General features: G+C 39.0%; 1 protein-coding gene across 1 annotated transcript in view; it reads left to right on the forward strand.

Moving 5' to 3' along the window:
* The window catches only part of TMEM132C (transmembrane protein 132C), a 145,071-nt gene that overhangs the window by 113,078 nt on the left and 18,720 nt on the right, over positions 1-13,273 (forward strand). The window contains exon 5 of the mRNA XM_010178251.2: positions 3,171-3,314. Within this exon, the coding sequence (XP_010176553.2) occupies positions 3,171-3,314 (144 nt within the window). The remainder of the gene's footprint in view (positions 1-3,170; positions 3,315-13,273) is intronic.

Here is a 13,273-nt window from a genome sequence, read left to right on the forward strand (position 1 = left end):
AGAAGATTGAAATTTCTAATTGCTGGTAATGTGCCAGTAGCCAAATTTTCTGTCTACTCTCCAGAAAGGTCTTAGGAAATTTGAAAAGGTTTTTTAACCTTTGTAATAATGGCTTTATATCAAAGCCACTTATAATTCAGATACACCAATAGTGACCTATTAGAAAGAGAGAAACAGAAGTGACAGATTATTGCTTAACAATTGGTACATCGGTTCTGCACTATATAGTGCAGAAAGCAGGTGTGTCTGTCACATTTGCCTGACGGACTTTTCCATTTTAAAGGTATAGATCATTTTCTTTTGTCCAGTGAGGAAGCATCTTACTATATGGGATGGGTAAAGCAGAATAGGGTTATTTCAAGTACAAGATATATAAGTTAGTGTTACCATTCAATTTTGAAAAAGTTGAAAAAGGTGTCTTCTAACCCAATACATTCTATGATATTGTAGATATTATCTACTGAGATACAGGGGTGGAGAGAACCACAAGAGGTCATCTGCTCCCTTTCCTTTTCTACCTGACTCAAACCTGTTATTTCTGAATGATGTATACTTGTTCTTCAAAGATCTCTTAGGTAGACTGTGCATTTTCTTCTGCCCCAGAAAACCTGTTCCATCAATTCTCTATCATTATTTTGATAATAAAGACTGCCTTAATGTTAAACAAATCTTCCTTGTTTCAGCTTAAGCCCATTACTTCAGGCTCTGTCAATGAACGTGGAAAACAGTTTATTCTTTCTTACTAATTTTTGGAAGACTTTTGTGTATATTGAGACAGCAATAATCTTTCCCTGTAATCTTTTCTAGCCTGAACAATCCCAGTTCTTTCGGTCTATTCCTCACAGATCTTATTTTCTAGTTTTTTATTTATTCTCCTTGTTCTTTTTTATTTCTTTTCACTTAAGAAGGTTTTTTCTTGCTGTATAGTTCTCAAAATCGGACATAGTTCTTTAGCTGAAGCCTTGCTAGTGCTTAGTAGAGTAGGAATAGCTCACATCTTACAGGTCATACTCCTCTTTATACAGCTTCCTGAAGGAGGGTCTGTGGTTGGTTTGGTTTTGTTTTTTAACCGCAGCAGCATGCAGTTGCTAACTTATGTTCAACTTGTGGTCTACTGTAGCCCCCAAATGCTTTTCTGAGAGCACCTTTTCCTGTTAAATCTTTTCTGTATTCATAGGATTAGTTGTTCCTACAGAAAAGTAGCAACTTGCATTTAACTCTATTGCATCCCATTTTTTTAAATCCTATCTCCACTACTGGATTTTAATCCTCTCCTCTAATGTTCTCATGGTGCTGTGGTGTAGGCTCAGAGCTTAGCTGTAGCTGTGGCTGGTGGTGCAGCAAATACGATTTAGAATGATACTACTGGCAGTCTCACCATCTCCCAGGGTAATGCCAGAGCAGACTAAGTAGCTGGTTTTTCCTGGTGGTATGCAGGGCTGGGAAATCAGGAGCACAGGATCTTCATGCAGGTCAGAGTGCCTCATGGTCTTGCCTACTGGTTTCCCACTTTGCTACTTTCCTATTTTTCTTACTATTTGACTTCCTGTTGAGGCCACTGATTACTCAGCGCTGCAAGCATGCACAAAGCTGAGCTGGAGGAAGTTCTAGTGTCTCCCAGGCAGTTTGTTACAAGTTAAACCCAGATGATGAATTTACTCTGCTGCTTGTGGCACAAAAGTTTCACCTCATTGCATAATCAGGTTTTTGTTTTTATCTTTTTGGCAGTGGTGTGAAGCTTGTTTCTTTGTTTGTTTTGTGTGTGTATGATTTTCTGATTTGTTTTGAACTTCATGAGTTACCATTAAATGCAGATATGGGTAATTCCCCAAGTAACAGAGTATGTTTTATACCTGAAACTCGTTGCTATTTATGGGATTTCTCTCCCTCTGAATGTGTCCCTTTAAATTAGATTTCTCTATCAGTAATACATACCAGTTGCTAAAGAAAAACTGGATCAGAGTAGAATCATTTCAAAGCGGAGCTGAGATAGCCTGAAAAGATGTCCTGTCATTTCCACGCGCTCTTGCTGCTCCTTTGCCCTGGAGTCCTTAGTTCGCAGTGTTTAACACTCAAGAGTCATAAAAACCTAAGGCTGAAAGGGATAGAGGCAAAAGATTAATTCCAAAGGACATACAGCACTTGCAGTAGCCAAATACAGAGCAGAAAATATGTTGAACCTGCTTTTTGGTGAATCTGTGTGGGTTATTCAATGCTTGTTGTTCTGGAAGTCAGACAGAAAAGTAGTTGGATTTGTTACTGAGTTTTTTTCACAAATGTTGAGATCTGCGCCTTTGTATCTGTTTCTGGACTTATCAAAATGCCCGTACATGGAAATAAACACTTTAAGAACAAAATTTTCAAGTTTGGATGACAGAGGTTAAACTCCAAAAGCCATGCATCTCACTACAGTGCTCTGTTGCTCAAAAATGCCAGGTACCCAGCAGAATTTGTATAGGCTACAATTGGGAATAGTCTCTACCTTTGAAGTTCTCCCTGCATGAGAATCTTGGGAATACAGTTCAGGAGTTAGAAGAGTTAGCTTAGTTGATGTGCATTGAAAGGCTTTTATATGCCATGACTCAAGTTCAAACTTCAGATTTCCTTGTTATTTTCCCTGAAGTTAATAACATCACCACCTCCTTCAGGTTTCCTTACATTGCTTCCTTGGCCATATCGAAGGAAATTAAATAGTCTTGAAACAGTTCCACATAGGCACAAAATTCACAGAGAAGCTCTGTCTTTGCAGTGGGTTTAGATTCAGGAGCAATATTTTTACCTTCAGGGCTCCTGCCCCAAACATTGCAAATCAAATCCAGTTTAGTGAAAACTCTGAACTCATGTATTGGAAGGTAAATATTGGGAGAAGTCCCACACTTAAAAAGTAGAAGCTACCTGTGATGCGTGCCTACCTGGACTGAATTTAGCTGCAGTCATTTTGCTCTCTGTTTAACATTGTGCAATGCAACGGACTGTGTTTATTTCACAGGTAAAATATAAATGGGGTTTTACTACATTTTACCACGTTGCACCTGTTTGAGATGAGATCATTAGCCACTGAAAAGTAATGCATCTTTCTTGATTATAAGTCCAGTTGAAGAGCTGATGTTTGCCCTTTGGAAATCTTTTTAGCTGTCTCTGACCAGTGTGGTGCTTTGTTTCGTGTACAGGACACGGAAATTCTGAACACCGCAATTCTCACAGGAAAAACAGTGGCAGTGCCCATCAAAGTGGTCTCCGTTGAGGAGAACAGTGCAGTGACAGACATCTCTGAATCAGTTGAGTGCAAATCCTCTGATGAAGACGTCATTAAAGTAAGTTCATGCCATGTATTGGCTTCTGAAATTTCATATCTTTTTATACACAAAAGGATAATAGCCTGGGAACAACCACTAAATCAACTCCTGCAAATTAATTGTACTACTGTTTCAAAAGCATAAGGAGAGGGATTTTTAAGAAAAGAGAGAGTTAGGTGCAACAGTACAGTCACCACACTGAGTTTCAGGAGAATTTCAGTGTTTAATTTTTATTTGTATCCTAATTTTAAAATGTCTTGGTAATGTCACCTCAAGTCCTCTGTGTGCAGAGTTCATTCACTGCAAAAACAGCTCTGCTGTTAGTACTGCCTCTCCAGATGTTCCTTATTACCTTTCCAGCTGTGATTATCACCTCCACAGCTGCATCTGTGGAATCGATTGGATGAGTGTTCCCCAGCAACTGCAATGCAAAGTCATCCTGGTCGACTTCACATTCTGCTGAGAGCTGTTTTGAATTAACAACTTGATTCTGCACAGAAGTAGCTAGAAAGCATTCACATGAATGGTCTATCAATTTAGCACTAGCAGCTTAATGTCGCACAGTAACAAACACCAGTGGGGTAGCATTGTCTTGAGGCAACACAGCTATTTCTGCTGTGAATATGTAGTCGAAGCCCTAAAGGAAATTCAGAGTTGTGCAGGGAGTCAGTACAAAGACAAGGCTCTGCATGAATCCTGTTGTACTTTCCACAGAGGACTCTCGTGGTGCATGGTCTTTGAACAAGGTGGGTTTTACCCTTGGTCTATAAGCTCTTGAATAGGGATTTTATTATCTTATGCGATTTTACAGCATATAGCACAGTAGCATTTGTGATTATACTCTTCAGGTGTCTTTAATATGCTATCAGCTCCCTTGGATGTATGATATACAAATAGTAATGCCACAGCATCATATATTAGTCAGTTCAGTTTGTAGGTTCATGGGAAGCAATAAGACTCCTGTGGACTTGCCGGGTCCAACAGTTTGCTGCGCTATTGTAGAATTTATGTAGAAGCATTTATTATACCAGTAACCAAGTAGGTGGGAAAAACAGTCATACTTTGAACTAATGAAGCCATTATACAAGACTTTTACAGAAAGTTTTCTGCTTTCAGTGGATCCTTCAGAGCAAAACAGATCTCTCTAGTTTACTACCGTATATCAGATGCTTTACAGATTTAGTGTCAAGGAATTCCTGTTAGTCTTTTTCCTAAGGTAGTCACCTAACTACAAGTCAAAGTAAAAGCTGGAATTTAGTTTAGGGATCATCCTGATTGTAACCTTACTGGAAACCACATTCCTGAGTAAGAAAAAATACAAGATAGCATTCACAAATTTAAAAAAATGATTTCAGGAAAGGACTACTGTGAGCATCCAGATTAGACATCTTGCTTAAACAGCTTACAGAATTTCACCAAATTATTCCAGCCCCGTGGGAATTTCTTCTTTCCAACAGTGAAAATGAGCAGTCTTTCCATTCAGAGAAAGACTCAGGTCAGGGAAAAAAATATGTATCTGATGGGCATTTGTTATACATCACCAGGTGATGCATAGAAAATGACAGCAGAAAATGATTTCCCAAATAAAAATCCCTCTGCAAAAATCACTTCTGGATTTTATAGCTTTGGAAATATTGAGCAAGGAGAAATGAAATTCCCAAATCTTACTGAAAAAGAGAATGTTCTTGCAGTAATTGCAGTACTGCCTGGACTATTACAGTTCTCCAACAATTTGTTTGGAAAGAATGTTTTCTTGAAGCACTATGTCCTTTGATTAGCACTTGAGACCCTGCTGTGCTCCTCTCTTATTTTCTACAGAAATAATTTATCTCAGCTAAAAGGGTTTCTTAAAATGGAGCCTGTTTGCTCTATCAGAACATTTTAAGTGGCTCCTAGAAGCCTCCCTATCTAGCCACTCTGAAGTTGAAGTGAAACAAATAACTGGAGGCTAACACACAATGTTTATTGGAATCAACTAGAGAAATTTTTCAGATGTAATTTCTTGCTCTTCAGAAATGTTTTGAAATTGCTCAGATGAATCCCAAAACTCTCTTCTGTGTGTTTAGAAATATATGCAGAATCTCTAGAGGAATGCATCTGTGACATAAGTGCCAACTGCTATGAAACATAGAGCTAGTTAAAAAATAGAGTTCAGTGAAATGCTTTGAACAGAAAGGTTTTATCACCTCATCATAAAGGAAATAACGGGTTTTTTTTCATTTAGAATGTTCCATTTTTACCAGGAAATTACATGCAGAAATGAAGTTTGGGGTTCAAGTCAAATTGACATCTTCATAAAAAGCACTCAGAGAGCTTCAAATGGAACACAAAGGCCTTTAATCCTTAATTCCTTTTGAAATTCCTCATCAAGCTTTTATGTTAAATTCTTTGGAGATATCATCATCCTCTGTAAAATACTGTTTTAGAAACCTTGTTAGGAATAACCTTTCTGTTCAAAACAAAAAAAGACCAGTCATCATAAATTATATCTGTTGGGAAGAGATCATGGTATCTTCAACAAAGAATGTGTGTGTGTGCTGTGTTTACAGTCTGTGTTCCTGAGCATCCCTGTCATAGCAGAACCAAAATATATTTACAGGTATGAAAGCTTGTAGATTAATTTAAACCACAAACTAAGGAAAAAAAAAAGTGTTATTGGTGAGAGCTATTTATTTAATACTTAGACGTATTACCATCTAAAAGTTCACACAGATATATATTTTTTTTATTTCAATTGGAATTTCTGGTAACTTTGAGTTCAGGCAAACAGAGGCTAGAAGTTGAGGATGATTGATGCCTATTAGCATGTGGCTTGTAATGTTTAGTCTTCAAATAAAGAAGTGTCCATTTGTACGGTTCATGTAAAGAGCCTAAAGGTAATGTTTCTGCCCAGCGATTTGAATAGCCATCAGATAAAAGCTTATTTATATTAATTTTTATAGTGCCTTCAGTTTGGCTGCAATTACATTATTCTCAGTAACAGAGCCCAGTGGAAATCTAAACCTAAGATATATCTGCAAGTAACAGGTAATAGCTTCCCCAGTGATAAGCATGGTCTCCAGGCAGCTCAATGCACCTTTTGTGTCCTGTCTTAATCTGCTGACTTCTACTCCTTTTACTTTTTTTTATTGTCTCATAGTTTCAGCTCTTCCAAATTTACAGTTGATTTCATGAACTTCAAAAGTCTTTGAATGCTCTAGACCTTCACACACTGATCCAACCTTTTAAAAGTGGACACAAAATTTATTATGGCACTAAAAATCAAGCAACAGCCAAATTTTACTTTACTAAGCTGGAATTTACCAATAGGATCCATATGTCTGGATCATTAATAGTAGCTGTAGATGCACGCGTAGGCTCCTTTTCATCTCCTGGAAATTCAGGTGGAACATGGCTGCTTTTGCTGGTGCTTTTGTGCAGTTTGCTCAAGAGCAAATACTGCTCCAGGTTCCTGGGTGACCTGGCTGCTAGAACAGATGCAGTTTCAAGCTCTGAAGGAGAGCAGAGTTTCAGGAGACTTGCAATACCTTGTGACATTTCCAGATTGAAAACTCTTGATAATGCTTATTAACTTGAGGATGTTTTTTTCCATTAAAATAACCTGAGTTCAAAAATCTTCAGTGCTACATGTATTTCAGATGCTACTGTAAACATTTTGGGTTTGTTTTTCATCATTCTTGGACTAGCTTTTATCACATTGCTACATGAGGAGGTACTGTATAGATGGTATTATATTTTTATTGTATTGCTGTTATTTATAAATCACAGAATCGTAGTAAATGGTAAATTAAAAGCTGGATACTAGTAATATACTGGATAATAGTTTCAGTGTATTAGCCTTGATCTATACTCTAATGACCTTATTTACTCGTTTCTTTTCATTTTTAAATTACATTAAGAGCTTTGAGTTGTATTCAGACCAAAACATGAATTCAGATAATATTAGTCCATGCAGCTGCTCTGGTTGTCACTGGAAACAGAAAAACAGATCTTAGATTTAAGATATCCCTCAGTAGTTATTAATGAACAGTGGATTCTCGGTTTCATTGGGACTGATGAGTAGAGGATGACATTAACTGCAGGTAAAGGCTGCTGCAAGAATGTTAGGAATTTCTGTTAGGAGCTAAAATCCAGGACAGAGTGTCACAGCTGTCCCTCTCTTATCACAGGAACTTGAAACAAAATCCCAGATCAAAGCAACAGTGAACTGTTGGGGGCTGAAAATCTGACTAGGGGGGGTTTATTGTTGAACTCTAGCTTAGTACCTAGAAAAGACTGGAACTACTGCTGGTATCAACACTTGCAAAGCAATAGTGATGGGACTTAGAGCCACCTGTCAAGGTTACAGAGCTTGTGTAAAGGCCCAGTCCAGTAGTCGTTTACACACGTGAGTAACTTCACTGTGAATACTGCTGACATCGGGGTAGGTACTCATATGAAATAATAGTTTAGGATTCATAAATGTTTCAGAGATTTTACCATTTGTAGTGGAAACAGTTTATGAAATGAAATTAATTCTTACTAAATAGACACAAACTCATGTTGCAATGTCTGCTGTCCGTTTGTGAATCTATTCAGATTAATGGTCAATCTGGATGCTGTGGAACACTTCATGCACGAACAATCTGTTTGCCAATAAGGAAGCTGAGATAAATAAGCAGTTGTATACTAATTGTAGTAATTGATTTTAAAAATTGTATATCTGGAACCATATCCCAATACCCTATTTACTAAGAAAAACTAATCAGCACTTCATTATTTAGATGATACTTTACTATTGTCTTAGTATGCCCAATCTTACACAAATAGCTATGCCTCAACTTCATCAGTTCTTTATTTCACTACAAAGAAATTTCACTGCTCTTCCTTGCTTTCCAATATTTACAAAACTTGAAATGTGTTTTAAAACTAGGTAAAGAAGCAGTCTTTTCACTTTGATAGGCAGAGGAACTACTGGTTAGCAGCATCCATAGGTATTTTTGTTAAAAGTTGAGTTCAGCATTTTTCTGCCAGTAGGTTGAATGCAGTTCCAAACTGAGTGGCTGAGCTACAGGCAGCTATTAAAGAATTGAACTCTTAAGCCTCAATCCTGCACTCATTAAAGTGCTGCACTTATTAAAGCCGTCAGGAAAGCTCACTCTGAAATTTTAATGGTATGGGGACAGTCCCTCAGGCTCCTTAATGTTTCATCATCATAGTGCCACAGCTATTCCAGGAAAAAAAAAAAAAAAGAAAAAGTCTTAACATCTTATGGATGTCCTTTCATCATATTGTTTAGGCACCAAATAGAAAGATACTTGCACTGACTGGAATCGGTGGCTGTATACTGGGGCAACATGATCACTTGCTCTCTGAGTATAGGGCTGGATGCCAGACTTCATAATTCAAAAGCAGGGTTCTGCCACTAAGGGAGATCATCCTGCCCTTTATTTGTATCAGCTCTTCCTGGAAAACTGGTTATCCATGCATAAGCAAGGCTGATACTCTGTTAGTGAGAGCAGAGTTCCCCCCACTCTGTATATATATTGACCTGAGTGGGGATCAGCTTCTCCCTACAGCTGATGGATGAATGGGGGATAGTGTCCTGTTGCAGCACCAGCTTCTGCTACCTATTTACTGTAAGGGCTCAGCTGGTCCCTGCATCCCTTTGAACTTTCCAGACATGCAACAAAGAGAGAACAAAACAGGGAATGGTGAGATGGGGACAGATGATGATGGAAACATTGGTGTGATGGAAGGGTGTGAAGTGTTATGTTAAAGAAAGTGGTAATGCCAAAATACCTTGGTCTGTCACAACCTGTATGAAGATGGATGAGAATCAGGGTGTGACTGTACTTACCTGGCACACTGCAGTGCTAAAGGATATGGAAATGCTTGGGATTGTGAAGGAAAGGCCTAAATATTTGGTGGTTTGCTCTCCACAGGACTAATTCAAGATTTGGTCATTTTTCTATTTAAATTTAAGTGTTACACAATGAGCATTACAGAACTGATTTCATAGAGAATCAGTGCTTCTGGTCCTGAACATAGCTTGGAGATAATTGTACTTGCTTCAGTGAAACATTGTAACAGACATTGCCAAAATATAAAAATGAGGATCTCGTAAGTATCTATCAGAGGAAAGCTAATTCTGCTCAAAACAAAGCTGCCTACGGCATCTAAGGTTTCTTCCCTGTGCTTTCTTGAGGCAGATAATAATGTGATGGGTTGTGATGAAGTGTGATGGATGCAGATGGTAATTTCGAGGGGAAGCAGTTTCAGAAGATTTGTCCCATTAGAAACCCTGGCACGTCATGGACTCATTACATTTTCCCTCATACCTTTCAACTCCTGCTGCATATGGCAGGATAAGTGTCCAAACTTGCATTGCACGTCTGCACCTCAGCATACACATATATTCTTCGTATGGGGCTTCATAGCAAAGCCTTCAAGACTCAGAGGATTTAGGGCTTCACATTATGTTTTTAGTGCAGGTTGTAGGAGAAAATAAAAACAAGGGGCTGACTAGAAAGAACTGGTTTTTTCTAGCAGCTGTTTTGATCGAGGAAGAACACTAAATTCCAATAAAAAGCTCCTACAGTGAATATAATGCAATTGATTTATCGCTCATTTTTTACTTAGGTCAAATAAAACTCTATTTGGAGATTGTTAGTTAGCTGCAACTGTTGTAGAGCTGAGCATGTTGAGTATCGAGTAGGTGGATAAACTTCTGATTAAAACAAGTCTTGTTCCTAATTCAACCCTGTAAAACAAAGGGAGAATTTAAAAGTCACACTAGATCAGGTTTCCAGGAATCCAATGTGATCTAATAATAGACAGGCCATATTCTGTGCAGTCACTTTTGTGGTTTTATGGCAGTCCTGCAAGATTCAGTGGAAGCATGGAGGGGTCAATCTAAACAACTGCAGCTACTGCCAGTCCTCCTCCGCTGTAATATGCAAGCACCTACTCATGGAGAGCTGATGCCTCTTTCAGATACTTCAGCCCACACAGTCAAAATTCTAGCAGTACTCATTTTAAAAAATAAAGTAGTTGTATAACTTTCTGGAAGGAATGTTGGACTGGAATGAAAGTTGGACTACTCCTTGTAAGGTGCTTGTGTGTTCGTTCTCAGGCTTGGAAGTCTTCCCTTTGTTAGCACCAGCATCAGGAGCTGAAAGCTCAGTCTGTGTGACACCGTGCTGAGAGTCAACACAGCTACGCTGCTTTTGGGTCCTGAGCTAGGGTCTCTGCACAGGGCTGTGGGGACATGCCAGCAGGCTCAGAACAAGCATGGGATGTCTGTCACATGCACTGCATGGTGCAGGTACCCCCAGGGGCCATCACAAGTTACCTTCCTGAAGTTCATGTTTGGTAGCTGATGAGCTGCAAATAAAGTTCCTACTTACCACATTCTAGTATAACCTCTATAAAGCAGAAGGTGTGTCCCTCTGTGAGTCCAAACCCAGCAGGCTATTTCTTTGATGGCTCCTCTTTCCTCTTCTGATACTATGTGTTCCCGTGATTTGTGTGAAACTGAAAAGCCTTGAAAACAAGAAAGTCAGTCACAGCATGGAAATTCCATTGTTTTGCAGTTCTGAAGCCCTGTGACTTCAGAGGCTTTTCTTCTGGTAAATCTAATATTTTAAGTTATATTCTGAACAGAGTTGCAGATAGAAATCCCACCCCCCCCACCCCCCATTTGCCATCCTCCACACTTTCCATAGTCCTGTGATTTACTGGGTTTAATATATGTCAGTAGAGCAGAAAAACTTCGGAGGAGCTTTAGAAAAATGGCGCTTTACCACACGCTTCTGTCAGATGCAAGTACGACATATAGGCCAGCAATAAGCGGAGTTTTCGTAGAAGATGTTATATCATTAATGTATACCACTACTCCCCAAGCAGTCAGTCTCTGTGGAAATTGAAACTCAAAATTGACATGGTCTGAGATACTTAAATTCAGCAATAAAAGTTGTAAACACCTTGCCATCGCATAATACGCAAAAAATTCAAGGGCAGCTAAAGAAACTTCTAAACCATATCCTTGCAGACTCCTTTCCCTGTCATCTCTCTTCACCCAGCTCACTGCCTGCATTAGTGATGTCAGTATGGAGAACCTATACTGCCCAAATGCAAAATCAACGTGGACTGGCAATAACAGTACCTCAAGTTCCACAGAAAGCGCTTTAAATTCAACTTCAAAGCTACAAGATCAAGACCAGGAAAGTAAATGGGAGAAATAACATTAGTCTTGTGACAGCTATAGATCTGATGGGAAGATAAGCAATTTTCTCCAGACTTTTTTGAGTAATACAGTCAGAAGAAATGATTGTTGGCTTCTCCCTTCCTTTTCTGCTAAGAGCTGGAATTTACATATTGTGAATTTGTATATTGTAGATACATATTAAGTTAGAAAATGGCAAGCATTGTGATGTTCTCAAATGTGTCACTACTGTCCAAAGTGTGCAGCTGGAATTAAAAGTCCCTGTATTCACCCTGTGATCCTGCTTTGCCAAGCAAGATATTTGGGGCCGTGCTGCATATATAGTCTGGCGTATCCCTGGTGAGTAGGAGCCAAACTCTGTTTGGTCCCATTTTCAGAAATTACTTGACTTGAGAGTACACAAAACAAGACAGATTTTGTTTTATGTGATAATGCTAGCTGCAGAGAGCTGCTGTGGCTCAGCGCAGCTCCGGTTCAGCTTCAAAAGCTGGTCATTTGGGAGCAAATAGATGCCCTCCAGTCTCAGCTGGCATTTTGTGCCCCTTTTACTCTCTCAGTTCTGTCGTAGTGAATGATATTCAGTTAGTTAAATGTACTGCTTCTGCTCTGAGAAGCTGCCAGCAAAATCTTTGTAATGAGATTAGATAATGTGCAGCCTTTTCCCTAAGAAATGCTCTCTAGCTTTGGGGGTTTTCTGCTTAGTTTTGCTAATCTGGCTGCTGATACTGAAAATGCAGACCCTTTTCAGCAGAGTCCAAATTGCTTCTAAACTATGGCTCTGATTTTACAGAGTTCTCCTCTTCTTCAGCACTCGGGGCTCAATCCCTGTGTTATTAGCATGGGTTGCCGGCAACTCTGCCTGAGGACGGATCGCAGGGACTGAAACCGCATTTGGAATGTGGCAGCTGTGTACAAGGACAAAACACCACCAACACCCAGCAGTGTTATCCATTGGAAACTGCAGACAGTTAGTTCTAAGAGAGGCAGAATGAGGCTCAAATCAGTTATGAAAGTGTAATACCTGCCCTGTTCCCTCATCACTGTTTCCAGAATAGGAGTAATTATTCCTCAACTATTCCAAGAAAAAAAAAAAATATTCTTTTTCTTTTGTTGAGTCAAAGGTAAAAAACACCTCTCAGGGTTATTCTTCCATGTAATGTGAAAAATCAAGCCTTTCATTTATTAAGATAAGTCTTTCAGTGTTAAGTCTGCATTACTGTATTTACCTTTATGCTCACCCAGGCTTTTGGCTTCACTTTCCGAGTCACTGAGCACAGCTCCAGCTGAAGTCAGTGGGAACAAGGGGTGGCTCTGGCAAGTCAAGTCACACTAGCAATTAGCAACTCCTATAATGGATGCTTCCGTTTTAAAGGCTGCTCTAACAGTGTCACAAAGCTGTAAATATCATTCCAGAGATCACAGAAGAGCTCAGGTCTGAAGCTTTAACTCTTATCAGCCTTAAACAATTTAACATGAAAAAATGAATAATATGGGCCTTGAGACAACTTCCATTTTCCAGTAGCAGGTTATTGATTATTCAGGATTATGCAGCCAGGCATTGAAATCCTTCTTATCAAGCAGTTGCCATCACCCAATATTCATGTAGCATGGGATTTCCTTTATGTATAAAACCATAGTGTTTGGTTGGAGTCAAGGCTAGAGAGCTATATAAAGTCTCTCTCAAAACCTCTAGAATTTAATAGAGGATAATTCCTTTTTTATGGAGGATGTTGTTAAAAAAAAAAAATCTTAGAAGAAATTCTATAGCAAG

This window comes from Antrostomus carolinensis, unplaced genomic scaffold, assembly GCF_000700745.2.
Source record: "Antrostomus carolinensis isolate BGI_N321 unplaced genomic scaffold, ASM70074v2 scaffold11361, whole genome shotgun sequence".
Taxonomy (NCBI): domain Eukaryota; kingdom Metazoa; phylum Chordata; class Aves; order Caprimulgiformes; family Caprimulgidae; genus Antrostomus; species Antrostomus carolinensis.